Source organism: Cotesia glomerata, linkage group LG1, assembly GCF_020080835.1.
Source record: "Cotesia glomerata isolate CgM1 linkage group LG1, MPM_Cglom_v2.3, whole genome shotgun sequence".
Classification (NCBI taxonomy): Eukaryota; Metazoa; Arthropoda; class Insecta; order Hymenoptera; family Braconidae; genus Cotesia; species Cotesia glomerata.
Window position 1 is genome coordinate 34,421,005 of NC_058158.1, and position 24,408 is coordinate 34,445,412.

The following is a 24,408-nucleotide window of genomic DNA, read 5'->3' on the forward strand; positions in this document are numbered from 1 at the left end:
CAGGTACGACGAGCTACGAGTTAAACCGAGATCAAACGAGCAGAAAGATCTAAGCGGCAGTTGAGCGCGGAACCTCGTGCTGTAGGTGTCGTGTGTTTATCAGTGATTACTAAGGAAACAATACAAAAAACTCTTAGTAAGTAACTTACAATTAATTGCGCTAGTAATAATAAAATTAAACTTAAAATAATTCAGGAAGAAATACTAAATAATTATACTTACTTTTGACTCTTTTTAAAACGGTTCTCAACCATCGGTTTTTGGTCTTTGGTCTTTGTTATGACTAATGATTCCGAGACACCTGTACTGATACGCTAGTCAAGGACAACGGAAACTCGGATATTACATATAACATCAAAATATTATCACTTAAATTTAAATTTTGATCCTGAGATAGAATTCGTTTTTCTTCTCTCGAATTTCTTCCTAATTCAAATTAAAATTAGCTTCTTATCAGTTAAATATTTTAGATAAAAATTAAATCTCAATAGAGAAGTGTTTGTGCTGAAATAAAAAACTAATTGCCGATAATAAATCACTTAACTTCAATTTTTGCCATTTGTTTAATGTCGCTAACTTTTATGATAACGTCGTCATAAATTTTCTCTGCGATTTTGTCGCCGAGTTCTCCTGTTTTGTGTTTCATTTTTTTACAGACTTTTTTTTCTTATTATTGTCATTAAAAAAATGAAAATTAAGTTAGCTGACATTTAAAAATTTTTAGATTTTTTTTTTTATTGAAAAAATTATTACAAAAAAATTAAAAAAAATTTTACTTATAAAAAACTTGAAAAATTATAAGTGCAATTTTTTAAAAATATTTTTTTGTTCTAATTTAATTATTTAAAAAAAAATTAAAAACAACGGCTAACTTTAGTATTATAAAATTAAATTAGTCGACATCTGAAAATTTTTATAAGTTATTTTATTAAAATTCTTTATTGAAAAAGAATTAAAAGAAAAAATTTTTAAAATTATCCGTAAAATTTTTTAAAAATATTTTTTTAGTTCTAATTTAATTAATAAAAAAATTGAGAATTTCAGTATCATTTAAAAAGATTAAAATTAATGAAAAAGTTTTTTATCTGTCAGAATTTAATCAAAAATTTGATTCTTTTTTTTGGATTTAAAAGTAAAAACTGCTCTAATTTTTTAAAACTTCAGTTTTAAAATTTTTGACAATTAAATTATTCTAAAAAATATTTACTAAAAAATTTTACATGAAGAAATTTACAAAAAATTATTAATAGGAATTTTTTTAAATATTTTTTTATTATTATTAATTTTTTAAATCATATTTAAAAGCCAAGTTTATTTATTTAATAAATTTTATAGCACATAAGCTAATGTAAAGGGCCGTCAATACAATGAAGTACATAGTTAACATCTAGGTTAAACAAATTTATGAAAGAGTACAATAATATAATAGTGTATTGATTTTAAAACAATAATGGAAAAATTTTACAAGAGTAAAACAATGAAATATAAAATTAAATACATTCACAATCAATTTAATTTTAGGTTAAAAAATTAAATACATTAATAATCAATTTAATTTTAGATTAAAAAAAGTTAGGATGCAAATTTAATTTAAGTTTAATTATGAAAATAGAGAAGAATATCTGAAATTCGTGAAAATTATCAACGAGATTAAAAATTAATTGATATGTAATTTGAATCCAAATGATATCGAGAGTACTTTCAAAATTTCACTGACACTTTCATCTAATTCATAATGAATCAAACAGACCGTCGTATCAAGAGTAAAAGTGTGTTGCTAATGATATAAATTAAAGATTAGATATCAGATAAAAGATAGTGAAAATATCTAATTATATTTTTAATAAATTCGTCGAATTTATGTAACAGGACTTTGCTCACTTGGATTACTGGTCACTTGAGATTGCCAGATAATTTACTTTGCACATATATTATATATCTTCTTTAATGTCTCGGAATATCCGGAGACACGATAGTGTCTCGCGCCAAGTACACGTCCAATGTATGGCGTGAGACAACGTTGTCTATATTCTCTCATCATATGTCAACATAACCTCCTCACATATTTAGCTCTATATTTTTTTATTATTGCTAAGACACTAACACTTGACATCATTGTTAATAAGTTTCTTTTTACCAATTATGCATATATTACAAAAAATTATTGGATCTTAACAATTATTTAATATATCGCCAGTTTGAAAACTTTTGCTTGCGCCTGTTTTCGATTCTACGAGAGATTTTACAAATTTAGGGCGAATTTTCTTATTTCCAAGTTGGCACCACTTAACCCTGTTATTCTACCATCTAAGTAGTTAATATACTAAGTACTGAATTTAGCGCCGATATAAGTAGTTGGTCTTTAGTTTAACATTTCAATATATGACAGTAGGTGGAGCCACAAAATCATTACCGCTATATTTTAGATGTCACATTGGTTAGTCACACGCGTCATTTAAAGTATTGTAGTAATTTTGTTTGTAATTAAATTATTACAAAAATTCATGCATAAAGAATCAGCTGAATTACTTGAGAAGTACATATTTGGAATTTTAAAATATTTATAAAATATTTGATTATGTCACTTAATATACTCTTTACAAAAAAAAGATATATCCCACAAAAAACAGTTTCACTGTAAACCGCCGCGCCAAGTACATGTCCAACTATTATTACAAACTATAATAATTCAATTTTTACAAAAAACTATTGAATCGAAAAAAAAAAACGAAGTACGAAAAATTTTTTAGATTAAAAAAACATTAAAGACAGTAAATACTAAGGAAAAAATTTAGTATTGCCTTGATTGTGCTATACAATTCACACTACAAGTATCAATTTTAAAAACTGTGGATAATGAAAGTATTCGAATGATGCTCACCAAATACATTAATTTTTTTTCCTTAATATTTACTGTCTTTAATGTTTTTTTAATCTAAAAAATTTTTTGTACTTCGTTTTTTTTTTTCGATTCAATAGTTTTTTGTAAAAATTGAATTATTATAGTTTGTAACAATAGTTGGACATGTACTTGGCGCGGCGGTTTACAGTGAAACTGTTTTTTGTGGAATTTTATTATATGACGAACAAAATACACAAACTCAGGTCGTCGCTTATCATTCATTCGAAAAAGTACACCGACAAGTGTACACTAAAGTTTACAGGTGCAAGACTCGTTATTTGTCACTCTTGCCTACTTTTAACATGTTACCTGTATAATTAAATTATATATCAACATATAAACTCATAAAAAATATGTTTGTATTAATATTCGACCTCTAAATTAATAATTATTTTTTTATAAATTATTTAAAAATTTTGGAGTGAAAATTCTTCAATTTTTCCTTCTAATTTAAAATTCTGCAGGGAATCAAATTTTCTAGAAGAGTTTAGCAATTTTTTTAATCTTCAACACGTAACGCACATTATAAATCATGCATTAGATTATTATCCCCGTTAATGTGTGGCATGAGATAAAATTTTTATTAATGCTTTCGAAAATTAAACGCTGTACTGAGAGTATGCTTTCACACCATCGGAGGTTTAAATCTTCACCCTAAATCACTTACAAGTGGAAAGACCATTAATTTCTCGAGTACTGTCGACGGGTAATAAACGCATTCATTTATTTTAATTAACTTGTACCATTAAATCAAAGTACCAGATTTTTTTCAGTCTGATCAAAAATATTATGCATAAAAATATTTCAAATAAAAGTTTGCGTGATGAATGATACTAAGTCTCGTTTCTGTGATCTCAATTATCCGAGTTTCAGACAACAAACAAGCCAATCTCTTGCATTAGTCATTGTTGTGAAAAAATACCAAGAAGTATATCAACATCAAGATCTCTGGCCTATATAAACAATTGTCTTATCCTTACTTCGTTCTTCATCACTTAGCCGGAGAAACAATAAACCCGGGAGAGAGATACCGATCAAAAGTCAACTACCGAAACAATTAACAAATTAATTTATCAAAAAACCGTAAAAAAAAACGTACATCATCCAGAAACTCTCACCTTGCACAACAAGTTGCACTTTCATTCTCATCATTATACACCTTGTATTGTCTTTATTACCATCTTTCAGTGGTTAATACCCCACCAACAAATACTTATACTACTTTTGTTCTTAACTTCGTTTCATTGTTCCCTTTTATTAATAACGTCTATGCCTATTTTTTGTTCCGCCCAAATTATACATGCTCTATTATTATATTATATATCAGTCTTACTATTACTACAGTTAGTTTTATTGTACTATTATCAATTTATAACATCGCATAATGCGTCTCACGACATCATTACGAAACAGTTTACAGCATTGTTAAGATCATTTCGTTTAATGTAATGACTATTAATTTTTTATATTTATTTAAAGGGTACCATATATACCAATTAAATCAAGTGTGAATTCATAATAATATTTTTATACAATAAAAATAATTTACTTCCCTGGTTAAAAATACTGATTGAATTTTTTTGGATTTTGGATTTGAAAAAGGTGATTTATTTTTAAAATATTTATTTATTTATTTGTAAAGAAACGCCCTCGGTAATTTACAATAATATGTTACATTTTTATATATAAAATATTTAGAATTAATGATTTTATACAATACATAGCATCTGCAAAGAGAAGATAAATTTAAGAAATTTAAAAAATTAAAGAAATTAAAGAATTAAAAAAATTAAATTTGAAAAAAAAAACTATAAAAAATTTCAAAGAATAAGAAAAACTTAATATGTCTGATAGTTTATAATCACTATTTGATAGTTTGTAATCACTACTTGTACACCTGGAATGTAATTATTTTAGAATCACCCTTTTTGCTTCACTTTTTATTTTATCTGCTGGTCCTCTTGTTTTACTTATTATTGTTATATTCTTGTTTTACTTAGTGAAGTAACAAGTATCTAATAAAAACTTAATCATTGGTTTTGTCTATAAAATATTCAAGTGATCTTATTGAAGCATCTCTTCTGAAAACTGTCAATTTAAAAATCGAAAGTTTAAATTAAATTATGGATATTAAATAACGAGTTTTTGAATAAATAATAACGGTAAAAAAAATAAAATTTTAAGTATAAAAAAATTATCTCACGAACGCTTCACGTAATAATTACCGTAACTCCTATTCTTTCCCGCTTCACAGCATTATTTATATTTGTAAAAAAAAAAATGCTTGCCGTAAGATGGACGGTGTGGCTTAATGTATATAGAATAAGCGAAAGGAAATTTAGTATAGACCGGATAGCTCAAATGGTAGAGTAGCCGACATGTCTTCGGAAGGTTCTGGGTTCGAATCCCAGTCCGAGCTATCTAATAATTTTTTCTCGCATATTCTATAAACTCACATTAAGATGATCCTCTCCACATTCCTTTCTCAATCCTTTCCTACCAATATCCTGTTACGTGAATGTGGAACGCTTCACGTAATAATTACCGTAACTCCTATTCCTTCCCGCTTCACAGCATTATTTATATTTGTAAAAAAAAAAAAACACGTAATTTGCCTATGAGGCTAATGAAAGAGGGATATTGAGAGGGAAAAAGGAGTGGATTGGGAAGGTACACGGAAAAAAGTAAGCTGTAATAAATAACAGTCAATTTATAATAAGTAATGATCAACTGCTAAAAATTACCATTTTAAACAGTAAAATCGTGATTTTACTATTCACTTTATAATATTTACCATTTACACGTTACAATTTACTCTTTACAAGCAATAAAATACTATTTAAAACAGTAATATTCGCTATGTAAATGTCTAAAATGTTAAAGTATAATAATTAAGAATTCAGACTTTGATATTTATCATTTCGTACCTAAAAAATGATCTTATGATATGTAAAAAGTATAAAATAAAGTTAGTAAATTTTTAATACAAGCAACGTAAATATTTACAAAGTAAAATGGTAAATTTTAAACGCAACGCTAAAAATCAAACTGTAATTATTGACTTGCTTGGACTGGTAAAATGTATATTTTAAAAGTATAATTTTTACTGTTTCAAATGTTAAATTCTCCCAGGGTGAGACCCCCTTCTCTTTCATCTGAGTTCCCCTTCTTCTCATAATACGGACTATATATTAAAATGGCAATTTTTACTGTTTGAAACTGTAATTTTTTAAGGTGAAAGAGTCGTTATTTACTATAGTGACAGCTACTAATCACTTATTTTGGATATTAAATTATAAATTGTGGCTTTTATGCTTTCTACATTAAGTTCTGTAATATTTATATTTTTGCCACCCCGATGTCCGCTTTACTGTTTGAAACTATAAAAATTAACCGGAATCAGAGTGAATATTACAGTTTACTTTTTTCCGTGTAGAATACTGATTGAAAAGAATTGAGAAGCGGTCACTCGATGCAAACTGTATATCTATATATACAAACAAAAAAATTGAAGTTATTGAAAAGAATTCGAATTTCATCATTTTTAATTTTTTTCAATCAATATTTTTAAACAGGGTTGAATCAAGTAAATAAATTTGAAGAACTTTATCTTCTTGATTTGAGTAGAAAAATTATTAGACTGCACAGTAAAAAATTTTGCGTCATTGCGTCAAAAAATTTTGTGTTGAAAATTTTTGTGTTAAATATTTAACACTTTTATGTGTAAATTTAACATTAATTGTGTTAAATTAACACAGAAAAATGTTAAATTAACACAAAAAAGTGTTAAATATTTAACATAAAAATTTTTAACACAAAATTTTTTGACGCAATGACGCAAAATTTTTTACTGTGTGGTCAATGTATGAGCGTGACACCGCGCTCAATTATATTTTTTTTATTACAACTTCAATATTTACAAAAATTATTCAAAAAAATTTGACTTTGTTCCTTGAACATTTTAGAATATATTAATAATTTTTTTAAACATCTTCGAAAACGTTAAATTGCAGAAAAAAAATTTCTTAAATAAATTTGTGGCAATTCGCGGGGCTTTTCTTATCACTTGATCAAAGTCGTTAGGTCGCGTTTGTTGTCTAGGGTTGAACTAAGAAATTTTTCTTGGTTTAATTAAATTTTACTTGTTTCAAGAATTTTTCTCTTGATTCAAGTCAATTATTTTTTCAGTGAAAAATATAAGCTTTTTTATTAAAAAAAATCCAAGATTTTTGTCTACAAATGAAATGTAGTAGTTAAAAATGACTCGACGGCGTCCCGATAGAGGTGCTGGTGATTAATTCTTTCTTCTTTGACTTGAATGATCATAAAATACTAATTTTGAATTCATTATTCAGAAATTTTTATTGAACACAGACAAGAACGTCCTTAACAATATATTGTCTGCGGACAATAAAAATTAGGCGGGTTTATTTTCGTAATTTAATCTCTGAGCCTCTTGTTTGCGATAAATTTACCCATATGTCACTCCTGCGGGTTCTTCAGCAAACATGAATACATATTTGTATTAGTATTTGTATTCAAGACCCTTCATACTGCATGTACGGCAATATTCTTCATATTGAGTACTTGCATAAGAGCCAGGATTTACAGCAGCAGGCAGCTAGTATAGTAAGGATTATCGCCGTCACGGTATGTGATACGATGACCGCAAAGAAGCGCGAAATAATGTTACGTTGAATAAAAAATTAAAACAAGTATATATGCTACACTACCGAGTATGTAGAAATATAATATAGTATAATTTAGTAGATACAGCGAAGAGAATGAAGAAGAGAAAATAAAACCATGAAGAGGATGAAAGAAAATCCGCGTAATATAGTCCGGCTTCTCAGTTGCTTGCAACCTACTTTTATCTCTTCTCTCTATAGATTTATTTAATCTATGCAGATCTAAATTAATGGCAATAATAATAATAATTATTATTATTGCTCGGCATCGATTGACAATTTATAAGATTAATCTTAAGTAAAAAGACCTTTTGCCTTTCGGCAAAACCTCAAGTACGTAAAAGGGAAAATAATTAGTGATGCGTCAGTCCATCCCACGCAAATAGAATCCGCAACATGACTCTGACCATGATCGTGCGAGAAGGTTGCACCAATTAATATTAAACGATAGTTCATTCGGAGTTTTACCGATGATGGGGGATCCTACGCATTATAACCGCATGTTACGTCGTAACTTGTATCCTCGGGTACTTATATTTTAGTTTAATACTATTCAACACTACCTCGGTCGTAATATTCAATAACACCGGATTATGTATGAACAATATTAATATTGTAGATGTGTGAGTACAAAGAATAATTAAAGCTTAACTTACGTCTCGGCAATTACTTTCTCGCAGACTAATTCAATAATTACTAAGTTAATAATTCATTATATGTTGCAATATATTATTTTTATTGTTAGTTGCAATAGAGTCTTTAATTAATCGGTAATTTTAAATTATTATGTTTTTGCAATTGAAATTGTAGAAAATGGAGAAGAAATAATAACCCAGCCTGGGAATCGAACCCAAGTCTCTTGAGTTTTGAATATTTTACTGATAATTATTAAATTTAATTATGAACCAGCATTCTTGCAGTCACTATGTGACTGCCGTGACTTGTAAACTATAAATAAATAAAATTTTGCTTTATTAAATAATGACTTTTATTTAATTGCGCTGTACTTTTTTAACTATTGACATTTTTAAAGATATAAGCTTATCCCAATGTTACACTCATCAAGAGCTTTCATTTGAGTACCCGCATGTATTTTTGGTATATTTTTCATATATATATATATATATATATATATATATATATATATATATATATATATATATATATATATATATATATATATATATATATATATGTATATATATATAAATACATGAAAAATGATGTGGGTACTCAAATGAAAGGTCTCGATGAGTATAACATCGGGATGAGCTTATATCTTTAAAAATTTCATTAGGTGACAAGATACAACATCATTTCTTAATTATTGATATTTTTAAAGATATAAGCTGATCTCGATGTTACACTCATCAAGAGCTTTCATTTGAGTACCCACATGCAATTTGATATATTTTTCATATATTCATATATATATAATATATATAAATATATGAAAAATTGATGTGGGTACTCAAATGAAAGGTCTCGATGAGTGTAATGTCGGGGTGAGCTTATATCTTCAAAAATATCATTAGTTGACAAGATAGCAAAGTCAGTTCTTAATTATTGACATTTTTTAAGATATAAGCTCATCCCGATGCTACACTCATTAAGAGCTTTCATTTGAGTACCCACATGCATTTTGATATATTTTTTATATATACATATATGTAATATATATAAATATATGAAAAATTCATGTGGTTACTCAAATGAAAGGTCTTGATGAATGTAACATCGGGATGAGCTTATATCTTTAAAAATGTCAATAGTTCACAAGATACAAGGTCATTTCTTATTTATGTATCTAGAAATAGAGCATTTTCGAATGCAGCCTAAATACTTATCATCATAAATTGACTATTGGTGAGAATGAAATAAAACCTTGAAAAGGCACAAATTCAAGTCAAGACCTTTGCAACGATACTAAATTTTACGAAGAAAACCGAGTTTATCATACAAATATACTGGCCACAAAATTTTGCTTATTCTCTTAATATAGAATTTTCTAAAAAATATGATTTAAGTTTTTTTATTTGTTGAAGAATTAAAATTTTTATAAATATTAAAAAGAAGAAACGATATAAATTCAAGATTTTTTCCGTTTGCTTAAAAAACTTCAATGATATTTGAAAAAAAAAAAGGGGAATTAATGTCAATGATATTAGAAACTATAAAACATATTTATAGACTTGCGATTAAATAAAATAAATTTCTTGAACCTGATTATGGTATATAATTATTTAAGATGTTAGATAAAAGAGAAATAAAATAAAATTGGTCTTTTGTTCTCAGCGGATCTGAATCATACTTCTAAAGTATGACAAATAGAATTCATGATTTCTATTGATAATTCTTGCCCTATCACGTCCGGTGGAAGCGGCGCGGGGACAGAAAGTATAAAATTAGGGTTTTGAAACCCGTTGAAGGAATATTAGTACAATAAATAGTGAAATGGGAAAAGTATTGTTGGACTTTGTCAGCCCAGGTGATGGAAGCAGGAAATACGTTGGGTGAGGCGCTAACAGGGAAACACGCATCGACGGGTACATTCATTCCAAACATGCCTTTGCTTGTTTATATTTATATATATAGATTTATAGATAAATAAATTTGGAATTGCATAAAAGCGTGATTTAAGTAATCGCGAATAATTTTTTGAATTAAAAATTAAATAACAAAATAAAAGACGACCCCTGGGAGTTTCAGGAGCTCAGTAGGAAAATGATGGTTCGATTCGTTAGTCGGCGAGAAAGTAAGCGGTAGTCTTCTCTCCTGGTCACGGCCACTGAACTCCGGACAGGCAGTTACCCGTGAGCACCCCGCTATCACGCATCGCATGCGTATGTATATTTATGTTTATATTTAAATATACAGACGTACATGTACATATGCGTTATGCGCCCATTGTATAGTAGGCCACGCAAAACTACCACTGGTTATTTTAAAAATAAAGAAAATAACTATACTATGAGCAACTGAGCTTACTCGTCGTGCTTCAAATACGTTTACGTCGTCTTCACTCTTTATTTATGAATAATGTGAGCTGTGATAGTTTACTGATTGTTAATCGAGAAGCACTTTAAGTATATTATTCAAGAAGTTCTGCGGGCACTTTCAATGACCGTGGATCTTCTCGTTTCATAACACTATAAGGAATATATAAAAAAAAAAATTTATTTGAGTTAAGTAAATAATTTTGAAGAATTTCATCTTCTTGATTTGAGTAGAAAAATTCTTAAACTAAGAAATTTTTCTTGATTTAAGTAAATTTTACTTGATTCAAGACAATGAAACTCTTCAAAATTATTGTCTTGGTTAAAGAATTTTTATCTTGATTCAAATTAAATTTTTTTTGGTAATTATTTACAAGTGGGGTCAAACGTATTCTTGGCCATATCTAGGTAAAAAATTAACATTTTTTATTCTGCTTGTTTTTACAGCGGATTTATGGTGGTGATATCGAAATTAAAAACAATTAATATTTCGATAGCTTTTTTGCCTTTAAAAGTTGGAAAAAATTTTGGCTCTCATGTTTTTGGAAAAAATTCCTATTTTATCTTTTTTTGATGTTTTGATATATTTTTTTTACTTGGATTAAGTAAATAATTTTGAAGAACTTCAATCTCTAGATTTGAGTAGAAAAATTCTTAAACTAAAAAATTTTTCTTAATTTAAGTAAATTTTATTTAATTCAAGAATTTTTGTCTTGATTCAAGAATGGTTCAAAAATCTTTTTCTCGATTCAAGTTAATTTTTTTTCAGTGTATTTAAATATTTTTATCGTTATTATTATTCAACTGCACATTTAATTAAAAAAAAATTATATCAAATTTCATTTTTAGGAATTTATTTTATGAAATTAAAAAAATTTTTGATTATTATTTTAACAAAGAAGAAATTGTAAAAAGTTATAATTACAATTTTTTTTTTAATAATTTTTTCAAGTATAATAAAATTTTTTTTTTTATTTGTGTAAAAAATGATTTTAAACGATTAAAAATATCAAATTTATTGTAATCAAATAAGAAGAAAGAAATTATCTGGAATAAAAGGTTAGAAATTTATTGTGCGTACATACGCATGCGCTTTGATAGGCGGATATCTTCAAGCTGTTGAATAACCAATAGTAATTTATGATTTTTAGGTGAACCAATAGGAAATCAGGTTGTAACTAACTTCACTGTCGTCTATTTTTACTCAGAACAATTAAAAGGTTAAGAATTTTTCAATTAACGTAAGAAGAAATAATGTTTGATAATTATAGACCCAGAAAAGTTAATTGAAGTTAGTTAAAAAGAAATAATCTTTAAGAAAGTTTAATGTAAAAAAAATATTAAACTTTAAAAAATGTTTCATGTTCATCAAAGCAATTTTCCCGGAGTATAATCTCTTATAATGTAAATTAATAACACATAAAATGTATATAATTTTCGATGCAAAAGACTCGAATCAACACTTAATGAAATCCTCGTAAAAAAAATCAAAACCGCTACGATTACATGTTTTTATTTAATAAATAAAGCATAAAGACTGCGCATCATGATGTATTGCTTGGTATACTGAGTACACTGAGCAATAAAGGGTTCTTGAAGCTAAATTACTTTCATTAGAAAACTGTCCAGTAGCCTCTGACAACTAAAAAGAATCTTACAACAGCTGGTAGTTACGACTACTCGGGTACAACGAATATAAAGACGAACAAAAAAGTACAACAAAGAAAATGAAATAATAAAACAAGGTGAATGAACTGTTGGTAAATATTTAACCCTATTCATTTTTTAAATATTTTCCAACTCCATCCTCTTGATCTCGTCTGCTCTGTTTAAATTTATACTACACAAATATTTTATGTATTTAATTTATGAATTTGTTCTGGATTTTCGATAAAAATTTCGAGATTTTTGACCTGTAATAAAATAGTAAGTTTATTTAGTTGAATGAAAACCCAAAAAGTCAACTTGATCCAGCATGCATATAAGAATCGTTTCAAAAGTGTTTACCTGGTGGCGTTTACCGTTACGAGATCTTTAACGGGATGCAGGCGGGAGAAAGAACTAAAATTGAATAGTGTAAAAAAGGAGCGGACAAAATAAGAGGAGAAATAATAATAATAACAATAATAATAATAATAATAATAACAACACAAGGATACGATATCTTGAACGGTGAAGAAGATTTAAATAATTACCAAGTTTATACATAGAACGTTTTTTGTCCTCAAGTATTAATCTCAATCCCGGTGGGTTTAATAAACTGTGACCGTATTAATTCGCCAAATGCCATGATGTCGATCTTGCAGTTAACTTAAGTCTAAATCCTGTTCAATGCTTTTACTTATATTATGTTTGCCGTTTGCTCTTACTCCGTACTATACGGTAAACTCCTTACATTAATGTCAGAAGTTCACCACAAAAGTCACCTTCGTAATACAATTTAATTTCTTCCGTCTGAAAAACAAAATTCTCTTGATAAAAAATGATTAATTAATTAAACTAATTCAAGTTAATTATGAAAATATAAAATTCTACATACGTACACATGAGTCACATTTACAAATAAAAAGATTATGTGGTTATGTGACATTTCGTTATCGCGATAACGAATACGTCTTGATAAGCGACAATAAACGACCCGTATTCTAGAATGCTTATTAATAAATTCGTTTGTTGTACTATATGGTTTATGTTCTACATTATTATAAGTGTATGTCTAAATATCAAACGTGATCTATCGGCTTTGTACTGAGAATTTCCGTAATGTAGCTCTCTTGACCAATTATTTTTCATAATAGATTACATTAGCCTTGACAATCTGCAGACTTGTCATCATACCAAGGAAAAAACATTAATAAACTCTGATACTCGCGAAGCACCGACTCGACGGCACTTTTAGTGTTTCCGAGTCGATAAAGAACTATTTGAATTATTCTAGTCGACGTAATAAGTTTTTTAATAAGTACCACGTGTGTATAATACATTGAGAAAAAAATGAAATTGATTAAAGAGAAAAAATCTTAAACTAAGAAAAATTTTGGGGTAAATAATAAAATTTTTTAATTCAAGAATTTGCTTGATTCAAGATAAATTTTTAAAATGATATTTTTGGTTTTTTTTTTTTTATTTTTTCTTGAGAATCAAGTTCTTTTTTTTATCAGTGAATGATAGAAAATAATGAAAATTACTTTAGCAGATATTCAATAATTTTAAGAATTTTTGTAAAAAATAAATTATAGAAAAAAAAATTGACAAGTAGAAATTTTAAAAATTAATTTTTTGGAACAAATTTGTTTGTTAAAAAAAATTAAAAAATAGTCAAGTGACAGCTAACTTTAATGTCATTAGAAAATAATATTAATTCTATGATACTTAATCAGATGACATTTAAAAATTTTTCTTATTTTTATTACAAATGAATTATACAAAAAAAATATTTAAAAAAAATTTGAACTTGTAATTCTTTAAATTACTTGATGTAGAATTTTTTTTATAATTATTTAATTGTCATAAAAATTAAAAAAAGCCACTGTGAACTTTAATATGATTTTATATATTTTTTTTTTTTTGCAGAGTAATTACAATGGATAACCAACAAGTATGGGTCCGGGACCAGAAAGAAGGTTTCATAATCGGTAAATTCACGGACATGGTAGACGGTGACGCATTAATTGTTCCTCTTGATCCGAAATATCCTCAACGCACGTGCCCACTCGACGAGGTATATCCAGCTGGAGAATACACCAAAGACGTCGAAGACAATTGCAAGTACACTGTGTTTACGCATTCGTTTATACTAAATTCTTTTCTTATTTCATTATTAAAAAATCTTCTTTTATTATTATTTAATTTTACGTTTAATTTTTAATCTGTTAAAAATAATTTCCTTGAATTTCCACATTTCTTCTTTTTAGAAATTACAGATATTTAAATTATCCGACAAATTTTGTAATAAAAAAATTTACAAGTTCTTGTAATCAGAAAAAAAATTTATTGTAATTAATAATTTATATTTAATTAGAAAAAAAATATTTTTAAAAATTAGCTTTTGCTTGACCTAAAAAAAAAGTATTATTTTATATTGAGGTTAATACTTCGAAATACTTTTTTATAACAAGACCTATTGAATAATGCAATAAGTTTGAAATAAGAACAAAAATTTCTGTTATTGATAAGTTAAAATTATAATGTATTCCTCGAATAAATTAGTGTACTTATCACACAATTAACAAAAGAGGACAAGCTGATTTGAAGAAGAAATCAATAAGTTTTTAATTCCTGCTGGCTATTAAGAAATATGAAGAAATAAATGAGATAATAAATATTTTTAGGTGCCCTGATGTACCTGAATGAGGCGACTCTCCTCAATAACATACGCACTCGCTACTTCAAGGACAAAATATACGTAAGTAAAAATTTCAGAGTACTTATCCGGCTTTAGAGCTTGAGTGAAAAATTCACAGAAAAAATAAGATTCTCACAGCACACCCAAGAGATCCTGTGGGAGATAATCCACTAATGTAACGAAACACAGTGAGTGATGACTTTCACATCGCTATTTATCACAACAATTATTATCATTACTTAGTTTTTTTCTTTGGTGAGCGATACTTGCTCCTCTCATTAGTACGGAACTCCCACATAACCCAAGGATTTGAAGTAAAGATTACGCTTGACGATGAATTACGGGCAATGATTGATGATGTTTTAAATTTTTACAGAGTTACGTAGCTAATATCCTTATTGCCGTTAATCCGTACTGTCCAGTTAAAGACCTGTACTCACGACAAACCATAAAAGCTTATCAAGGAAAATCGCTGGGTGAAACACCTCCTCATGTTTTTGCTATCGGTAAGTTATGATCCTGCAAACGTCGAATATTTTTTTAGTAATAAACTCTTGGAAATATTTAGGGCCACTTAAACTAAGATTTACATGCACTTACGCATTATAAATATTAATTTTAAGTCATAGATCTTTCTTTTTTATTTCTTCAATTTTTACTTGTAAAATTATAAAAAATTTTCAATTTTAAAATATAAAATTTGAACAACTAATTTACAACAATATTAATTGTTATTTTTAAGCTGACAAGTCTTTTCGAGACATGAAAGTGCTGAAACAATCTCAAAGTATTATTGTGTCTGGTGAGTCAGGCGCAGGAAAAACAGAATCAACTAAATATTTATTGCGTTACCTTTGCGATTTATGGGGCTCAACTGCGGGTCCGATTGAACAAAAAATCCTCGATGGTAAGAACTGTGTATTGATAAAATGTAATCGGAAAAAATAGACCGGAAAAAATGTTAAATTTATGAAAAATTCATATTATTTCATTAAAATTATTATTGAATAAAAATTCTAATAATAATAATGTATCACTCCCACAATTTTTCTGAAAAACAAGTACTCCCAGAATGATCGCTACATTTTTTTTTACAAAAAATATTATTATTATTATTATTATTATTTTTTTTTTTTCGGCTTAGAATAATAACTATCTATCTTCATTAATTATTATTATTATTATTAGAAATATATTACTAAGATCGGTGATTTTACTTATTAAAAAGAATTTATTAATTTTAAGCCATCTTACTCGATCCACTCGGAGACTAATCAATTTTTTATTTATTAATATTTTCACCACAGTATTATCGGCATGAGCACTCATACCATCCTCGGGTGAATATATAATAATTAAAAATTTTTTATTTTAAGACTATTTTAATTAGGATTATATAAAGATGTTATTTTTTACTCAGTGAAATTTTTTTTCGGTAATCGAAAAAATAGTTCAGAATTAATAAATAAAAAATTGATTAGTCTTCAAGTGGATCTAGTAAGATGGCTTAAAACTAATAAATCCTCTTTAATAATAATAATTATTATTATTTTTATTTTATAATAATTTTAATGAAATAACATGAATTTTTCATAACTTAAAAATTTTTTCCGGATTTATTTTTTCCGGAATTCTAATAAAATACTCAAAAAATAAATAAATAAACAATTTATAAATTTATTCTCCAGCAAACCCAGTACTAGAAGCGTTTGGTAACGCAAAAACAAAAAGAAACAACAACAGCTCTCGATTTGGCAAATTTATGGAAGTTCATTTTGACAACAAGTGTCAAGTAGTAGGTGGTTTTATATCCCACTATCTCTTGGAAAAGTCCCGTATATGTTTGCAGAGCCCAGACGAGCGAAATTATCATATATTTTACATGATGTGCGCGGGCGCTCCAGCAGAATTGCGTTCAAAACTGGGCATTACCAAACCCGACGACTTTCACTACCTAAAAAACGGATGCAGTCAGTACTTTTGTAACGAAAAGTCCGAGAAGAAGCTCAATGAAGCCCAAAAATCACGGAACCACCTGGAGAAGGGAGGTCTTTCCGACCCAATTCTCGATGACGTCGACGGTTTTAGTACCGTTGATCAGGTGAGTTTTCTTTCTAATCTAATAAAATCTAAACTAAAAAAATCTACTGCATCAATTCACATATTTTTACTTTTTCCTAGGCTTTCACTCGTCTCGGGCTCACTGAAGTCGAACGAATGGAGATCTACACGATGGTAGCAGCTGTTCTCCACCTCGGCAACATAGTCTTCGAGGACAATCCCGAAGACACGCGTGGCGGCTGTAGAATCGCCGGTAGCACCGCTAAGTCCGTCACAATGTCCGCTAAGCTTCTAGGCGTCGACCCAGAAGAGCTCAAAGAAGCGCTGGTATCAAAAGTAATGCAAACAAGCCGCGGAGGATACAAAGGAACTGTTATCATGGTTCCCTTGAAGATATACGAGGCAAACAATGCCCGAGATGCCCTCGCAAAAGCTATCTACAGCAAATTGTTCGACCACATTGTCATGCGCATTAACAAGAGTATTCCTTTCAAAGCTTCCAGCTACTATATTGGAGTTCTCGATATCGCTGGCTTTGAGTACTTCAAAGTCAACAGCTTCGAGCAGTTTTGCATAAATTACTGCAATGAAAAACTCCAGCAGTTTTTTAACGAGCGAATTCTTAAATTTGAGCAAGAGTTGTACGCAAAAGAGTCGCTAAACATCCCTAAAATTTCTTACGTCGATAATCAAGACTGCATTGACCTTATCGAGGCTAAAATGAACGGAATATTCAGTCTTTTAGACGAGGAATCTAAATTACCCACTCAGAGCTTCGCGCATTTTACCAGTGAAGTTCATCGCACCTGGAACGGTCACTTTAGAATCACATTGCCGCGAACTTCAAAGCTTAAAGCTCACCGCGAGCTAAGGGACGATGAGGGCTTTGTTATTCGACATTTTGCTGGTGGCGTTTGCTACCAGACTAATCAGTTTATTGAGAAAAATAACGACGCTTTGCACGCTTCGCTCGAAGGGTTGATTCAGGAAAGCGGTAATAATTTTTTGCGCACCCAGTTCGCGAATCACTCCGCGAGTCAAAAAGGCAAACTTACTTTTATTAGTGTGGGTAGCAAGTTTAAAACACAGCTTGGTGAGCTTATGGATAAATTAAAGAGTAATGGAACTAATTTCGTTCGCTGTATTAAGCCTAATAACGAGATGGTCGATCATAGCTTTGATGGCAGCAGTATTCTCGGTCAATTACGCTGTTCTGGTATGACTTCAGTGCTTGAACTAATGGAACACGGTTATCCGAGTCGCGTTCCCTTTCAGGAGCTCTACAATATGTATAAATCGTATCTTCCACCGGAGCTTGCTAAACTTGAGCCGAGATTCTTTTGTGAGGCTCTCCTTCAGAGTTTGAAGCTTAATAATAAAGATTTTAAGTTTGGTATTACTAGGGTGTTTTTTAAGCCCGGAAAGTTTGCTGAGTTTGATAGAATCATGAAGTCAGACCCGGAAAATTTGAAGAAACTTGTTGCTGAAGTGAAAAAATGGCTGCTTAAATCGAGGTGGAATAAAATTCAGTTTTGTGCGCTCTCGGTTATTAAGCTGAAAAATAAGATTATTTATCGGAGAAATCATCTTATCGTGATACAAAAAAATGCTAGAATGTTTATTGCTATGAAACAACACCAGCCGCGTATCAAGGGGATTATGAAAATAAAAAATTTGAAAAGTCAATTGATAGAGATGCAGGAGATTGCTAATCAATTAAAAAGCGCTAGAGATAAGAGTATTGAAGATATTAAAAATTTGCAGTTGGAAATTGATGTTGCATTGAAGAAGATTAAGGTAAATACTATTTTATTATTTTATTAAATAATTTATTGATTTATTGATGGTTTTTTTTTATTTGATAAAATATTTTTTTTGCACACTGAAAAAAAATGTAATTATTTACAAGTGGGGTCTGGTATTTTAATTTTCATTTTTTTGAACAAAATTTTTTTTTTAATTTTGATATATTTTTTTGAAAAATACATAACAAAATAAACAATTTAAAAAAAAAAAAAGTTGATTATCACAATTTTAACAAATTTTTTAAAAAATTTATAAATTTTTTAGAAAATTGTGATATTCAACTTTTTTTGTTAATTGTTCGTTTTTTTAGGTACTTTTCATAAAAAAAATATATTAAAAACATCAAAAAAAAATAAAATAGAAATTTTATCCAAAAACATGAGAGCCAAAATTTTTTCCAACTTTTGAAGGTAAAAAAGCTATCGAAATATTAATTTTTCAAAATTTTCGATATCACCGCCATAAATCCACCGTAAAAACAAGCAGAATAAAAAAAAAGTTTGGAAAATCCAAAAGTGCACGACTCATAAAGCTCATTTAATTATGAAATATTAATAAAATAAATAATGTGAAAATAAATATAAAACAGCTAAAATAGCACGATAATGCGCGAGCACCTCTAATGAGATAAATGTACACAGTATTTATAGATATACAGTCTTCTGGTTTTTGTTTTATTTTATTAATTGTACATAAATGACACTGACTTACCTTGTCATTCGCATTCGGTGACCTACAATTCTATCAAAGAATTTATAACAAAAAAATTTAACTCAATTAATGCATTTTTTCGCAAGTTACAATGTTTTCAGAGTTTCACACATGACGAATAGGAAAAATTTTTGACCTATTTTGATGTTTTTTTCTATTTCTATTGCACTAAAACAATTTTTGAAAAGTGCCAAATTAATCTCCATTAAACTATCTTGACAATACTATACAAAATATATTTACCCCACTTGTAAATAATTACAAAAAAAAATTTAATTTGAATCAAGAAAAATTCTTGAACCAAGAAAATAATTTTAAAGAGTTTCATTGTCTTGAATGAAGACAAAAAATTCTTGGCTTAAGTAAAATTTTACTTAAGCCAAGAAAAATTTCTCAATTTAAGAATTTTTCTACTCAAATCAAGAAAATGAAATTCTTCAAAATTATTTACTTAATTTAAGTAAATTTTTTTTTATGAACAGATGGAGCAAAATATAAAAAGTACGGAAATAGAAAACCTGTATACAAAATTGAGGATCGCTGTTAACAATGAAATGACCAACCTACAAGATAAAGTACAGCAGCAAAAAGTAGAGGAACAGAAATTACGTAAACTTCAAGCTGAGATGGAGATAGAGAGGAAAAAAAAGGCCGAGGAGTTAGCTAAGAAAAAAGAGGAGGAGGAGAATAAAAAGAAGAAGATGGACATTGAAGCGAGAAGAAAAGCCGAAGAAGAACAAAGAAAGAGACTTGAAGAGGAAGATCAAAAAGCAGCACTGAGTCTTCAGGTACGGTGTTTTACTTTTAATTATCTTCCGCTAAGTTTTTTACTGCCCGTTGTTCTATCGGACAAAAGACTCATCTCGATAATTACTTAAGGCTCAATTGGAGAAAGAAGCTATGGAGGAGAGCCATTATCGGGAGCTCCTGGAACAGGAGCGACGAGACCATGACTTGGCTGTGCGGCTGGCCCAGGAGTCTAATGGACAAGTCGAGGACTCGCCTCCGCCTATCAGGAAGTAAGTTTCAGTCATTTTTATTTAACTATAATAATTATTATTTATAATGTTGGTAATGATAAAATGAAATCGGAGTGTAAATGATCGAGCATACAATACCGATTAATTTGTTCATACAATGCTGGCAATTGCTGGTTATTAAAAATATACACCAAAAATTGTACAAAGATAAACCCATGTATATTCACGTTCCAATTTTTATGTAATTGCACAGTGGCTCAGACGTGCGGGTAACTACGACAAACAACAACAGGCTCAACAGGTATCAAACTTTTCAGGGTCTTGACACCAACTTAACTAATTTTACTAACTCTAATCCTTTATTTGTTTACTATTTTTAATTTATTATGATGATACTCAAGTTAGCTGACATCTATCAATTTTTAAAATATTTATAAAAAATCAAGGTAATTATTTACAAGTGGGGTCCATTCTATTTTTGGCCATATCTAGGTGAAAAATTAACATTAAAATTTTTTTTTTATTCTGCTTGTTTTTACAGCGCATTTATAATAAAATATGTGAAAAAAAAAAAGATTTCGATAGTTTTTTTGCCTTCAAAAGTTTGAAAAAATTTTGACTCATGTTTTTGGATAAAATTTCTATTGTATCTTTTTTTAATGTTTTTTATATATTTTTTTTTTGAAAAGTACATAAAAAAACGAACAATTTGAAAAAAAAGTTGAATATCACAATTTTCTAAAAAATTTATAAATTCTTTTGAAAATTTGTTAAAATTGTGATAATTAACTTTTTTTTTATTGTTCATTTTTTTATACATTTAAAAAAAATATATTAATAAAATCAAATGGAAATTTCGTTCAAAAAAATGAAAATTAAAATAGTGGACCCCAATTGTAAATAATTACCCAAATCAATTACAATAAAAAAATGCTTTGAAAAATTCCCTCTAATAATTTTTTTTTAATTTTCACGTGGAACTTTTTTATTCAATTTTTTTCACAATAATTTTATAACTTTAAAATTCAAAAAAAATTCTGTCAGTTAATTTCAGTGTCATTTGTTATGATTATGAGTGTACCAAGCATTAATTAATTTTTAGAACAATAAAAAAAAAAACAAAAAATTTAATATTAATTTAAAAAGAAAGAATTGCATTTTAAAAAATTAAAAAATTTTTTTTTAAATCAATAATTTTTTTCAATTCTAAAAAATTAATGTATGTTTGCTAAATTCAATCATATTTTTTTGTACTTTAATTTTAGTTCATGTATTATAACTTATAACATAACTCTAGTGTAATTTGCATGACCTTTTATGTGTACCATAAAATTTATCTGTAAATTAACTCTTCGTACTTTAATAAATTTTATTTTTAATAAATTTACAACTTAGGATCCAGTAATGCATGTTAAAGCTGTTTTAAAATGTATTTCATTACCAAGAACTGACTAACTTTATTGGTTTATTAAATTCAGGTCGGAGCAAGTGAGAAATCATCAAGCGATGATGGCCAATAAAAAGTACGATCTGTCAAAATGGAAGTACTCGGAATTGCGTGACGCTATCAATACTTCTTGTGACATTGAATTACTCGAGGTAAATAGAATAAAATTATTGTATATTATTTATTAAGGTAATAAATAATAAAATGTACTTGTCAATTTTTCAGGCGTGTCGTCACGAATTTCATCGTAGATTGAAAGTGTACCACGCTTGGAAGGCGAGAAATCGCAGACGTACTACAATGGATGAAAATGAACGTGCTCCGAAGTCAATTATGGAAGCAGGTATTTATTAATTTTATTTTTTTTTTTTGGGTTTAATGGCATCTTAAATAACAATCATTTTATAGATTTATTGTTTTTCAGCTGCTAGATCCTCACGTAATCCACTGAAGCATCAGATAACAGAAACGTCACAACGTTACTTCCGTATTCCATTCGTGCGTCCCAACGCTGCAGGACAAACGGAAAATCCTAACGCTGGAAGTAAGCGTGGGTGGTGGTACGCTCACTTTGATGGACAGTACGTAGCAAGACAGATGGAATTACATCCAGATAAGCCTCCAATTTTATTGGTAGCAGGTAATTGAGTCATTTATTTTTTATATTTATAAATTTAAATAATATAAACTAGCAAACTTGCAGTCACTATGTGCTTTATTAAATAATGACTTTTGTTAAATTGCACTGTACTTTCTTAAATATTGGCGTTTTTAAAGATATAAGCTCATCCCGATGTTACACTCATCAAGAGCTTTCATTCGAGTACCCATATGCGTTTTTATATATTTTTCATATATACATATATGTAATATATATAAATATATGAAAAATTGATGTGGGTACTCAAATGAAAGGTCTTGATGAGTGTAACATCGGGATGAGCTTATATCTTAAAAAATATCGATAATTAAGAAATGACCTTATATCTTGTCTACTACTGACATTTTTAAAGATATAAGCTCATCCCGATGTTACACTCATCAAGAGCTTTCATTTGAGTACCCACATGAATTTTGATATATTTTTCATATATTAATATTTTATATATATAAATATATAAAATATATGAAAAATTGATGTGGGTACTTAAATGAAATGTCTCGATGAGTGTAATGTCAGGATGAGCTTATATCTTCAAAAATATCATTAGTTGACAAGATAGCAAAGTCAGTTCTTAATTATTGACATTTTTGAAGATATAAGCTCATCCCGATGTTACACTCATCAAGAGCTTTCATTTGAGTACCCACATGCATTTTGATATATTTTTCATATATTCATATATATAAATATATAAAATATATGAAAAATTGATGTGGGTACTCAAATGAAAGGTCTCGTTGAGTGTAATGTCGGGATGAGCTTATATCTTAAAAAAGGTCAATATTTTACAAGATACTAGGTCATTTCTTAATTATGTATCGAGAGATAGAGTATTTTCGAATGCAGCTTAAATACTTATCATAATAAATTGACTATCGGTGAGAATTAAATGAAACCTTGAAAAGGTACAAATTCAAGTCAAGACCTTTGCAATGACACTAAATTTTACTAAAAAAACCGATTTTATCTTATAGCTATCCTGAAAACAAAATTTTTCTTATTCTGCTAATATAATTATTCATAATTGTAATTTATGAAATTTTTTTGGTTTTACAGGAGTTGACGATATGCAAATGTGTGAATTAAGCTTAGAAGAGACTGGTCTGACGAGAAAACGAGGCGCTGAAATTCTTGAGCACGAATTTAACCGCGAATGGGAGCGACACGGTGGTAAACCTTACATAATTCCCGGTGAACGTAAGAAATGAGTTAGGTAGAAATTATTATCACGGTTTATCGGTTTAATATATATATAAATAAATATATACATATATTTAATAACAATAGGTATATAATATCTTACTGTACACTTGAAACTTGGAAATTTGTTCGTATGAACATAATCTTATTCATTTATACCTTTACTGTTTTTGCTTCATCTTTATCTTATATTTTTTGTTATTAGAATGACAATTTATACTGTCAATTATTTGCAACAAGGTTGTATGTTCATATGATAGATTAAAAATTTCATGAAAATTTACAAGTTTTCTCGTTTTATTTTTAAACAATTTTTTTAATAATCATGGAAGGAAATTTGATTAAAATTATTAAAAAAAATTATTTTCCATCAAATTTGAAATTAAAAGTTTTCAATAAAGTTATTTAAAAAAAAAAAAATATTTTGTGCTTATTTATTTATTTTACACACCAAAAAATATTTTATGTCCTCACATTCCTTTTGTAATTATAAAATTTTAATAAAATTGTAAGTTTATCTAAAGAAAAACTCAAAATGAATTATGTAAAGAAGAAATAAACAAAACAAGAGATGAAATGATTTAATGGAGGATCATTATTGGCAGAAT

The 24,408-nt window shown here is 28.2% G+C and overlaps 1 protein-coding gene across 3 annotated transcripts; it reads left to right on the forward strand.

Moving 5' to 3' along the window:
* On the forward strand, positions 1–24,083 carry LOC123274991 (myosin heavy chain 95F). Of its 3 annotated transcripts, none has more exons than XM_044742850.1 (14): positions 1–136; positions 14,160–14,350; positions 14,918–14,991; positions 15,308–15,437; positions 15,674–15,838; positions 16,620–17,032; positions 17,113–18,789; positions 19,992–20,297; positions 20,389–20,528; positions 20,743–20,790; positions 21,968–22,088; positions 22,162–22,279; positions 22,361–22,576; positions 23,657–24,083. In XM_044742850.1, the coding sequence occupies exons 2-14, from the start codon at positions 14,170–14,172 to the stop codon at positions 23,806–23,808; spliced, it is 3,741 nt and encodes a 1,246-aa protein (XP_044598785.1). In that variant the 5' UTR covers positions 1–136; positions 14,160–14,169; the 3' UTR covers positions 23,809–24,083. The 3 variants fall into 3 exon arrangements, with proteins under 3 accessions (XP_044598785.1, XP_044598784.1, XP_044598786.1); XM_044742849.1 differs by lacking the exon at positions 1–136 and adding an exon at positions 8,173–8,213; XM_044742851.1 differs by lacking the exons at positions 1–136; positions 20,743–20,790 and adding an exon at positions 8,173–8,213.
* Positions 24,084–24,408: the final 325 nt, after the last annotated feature.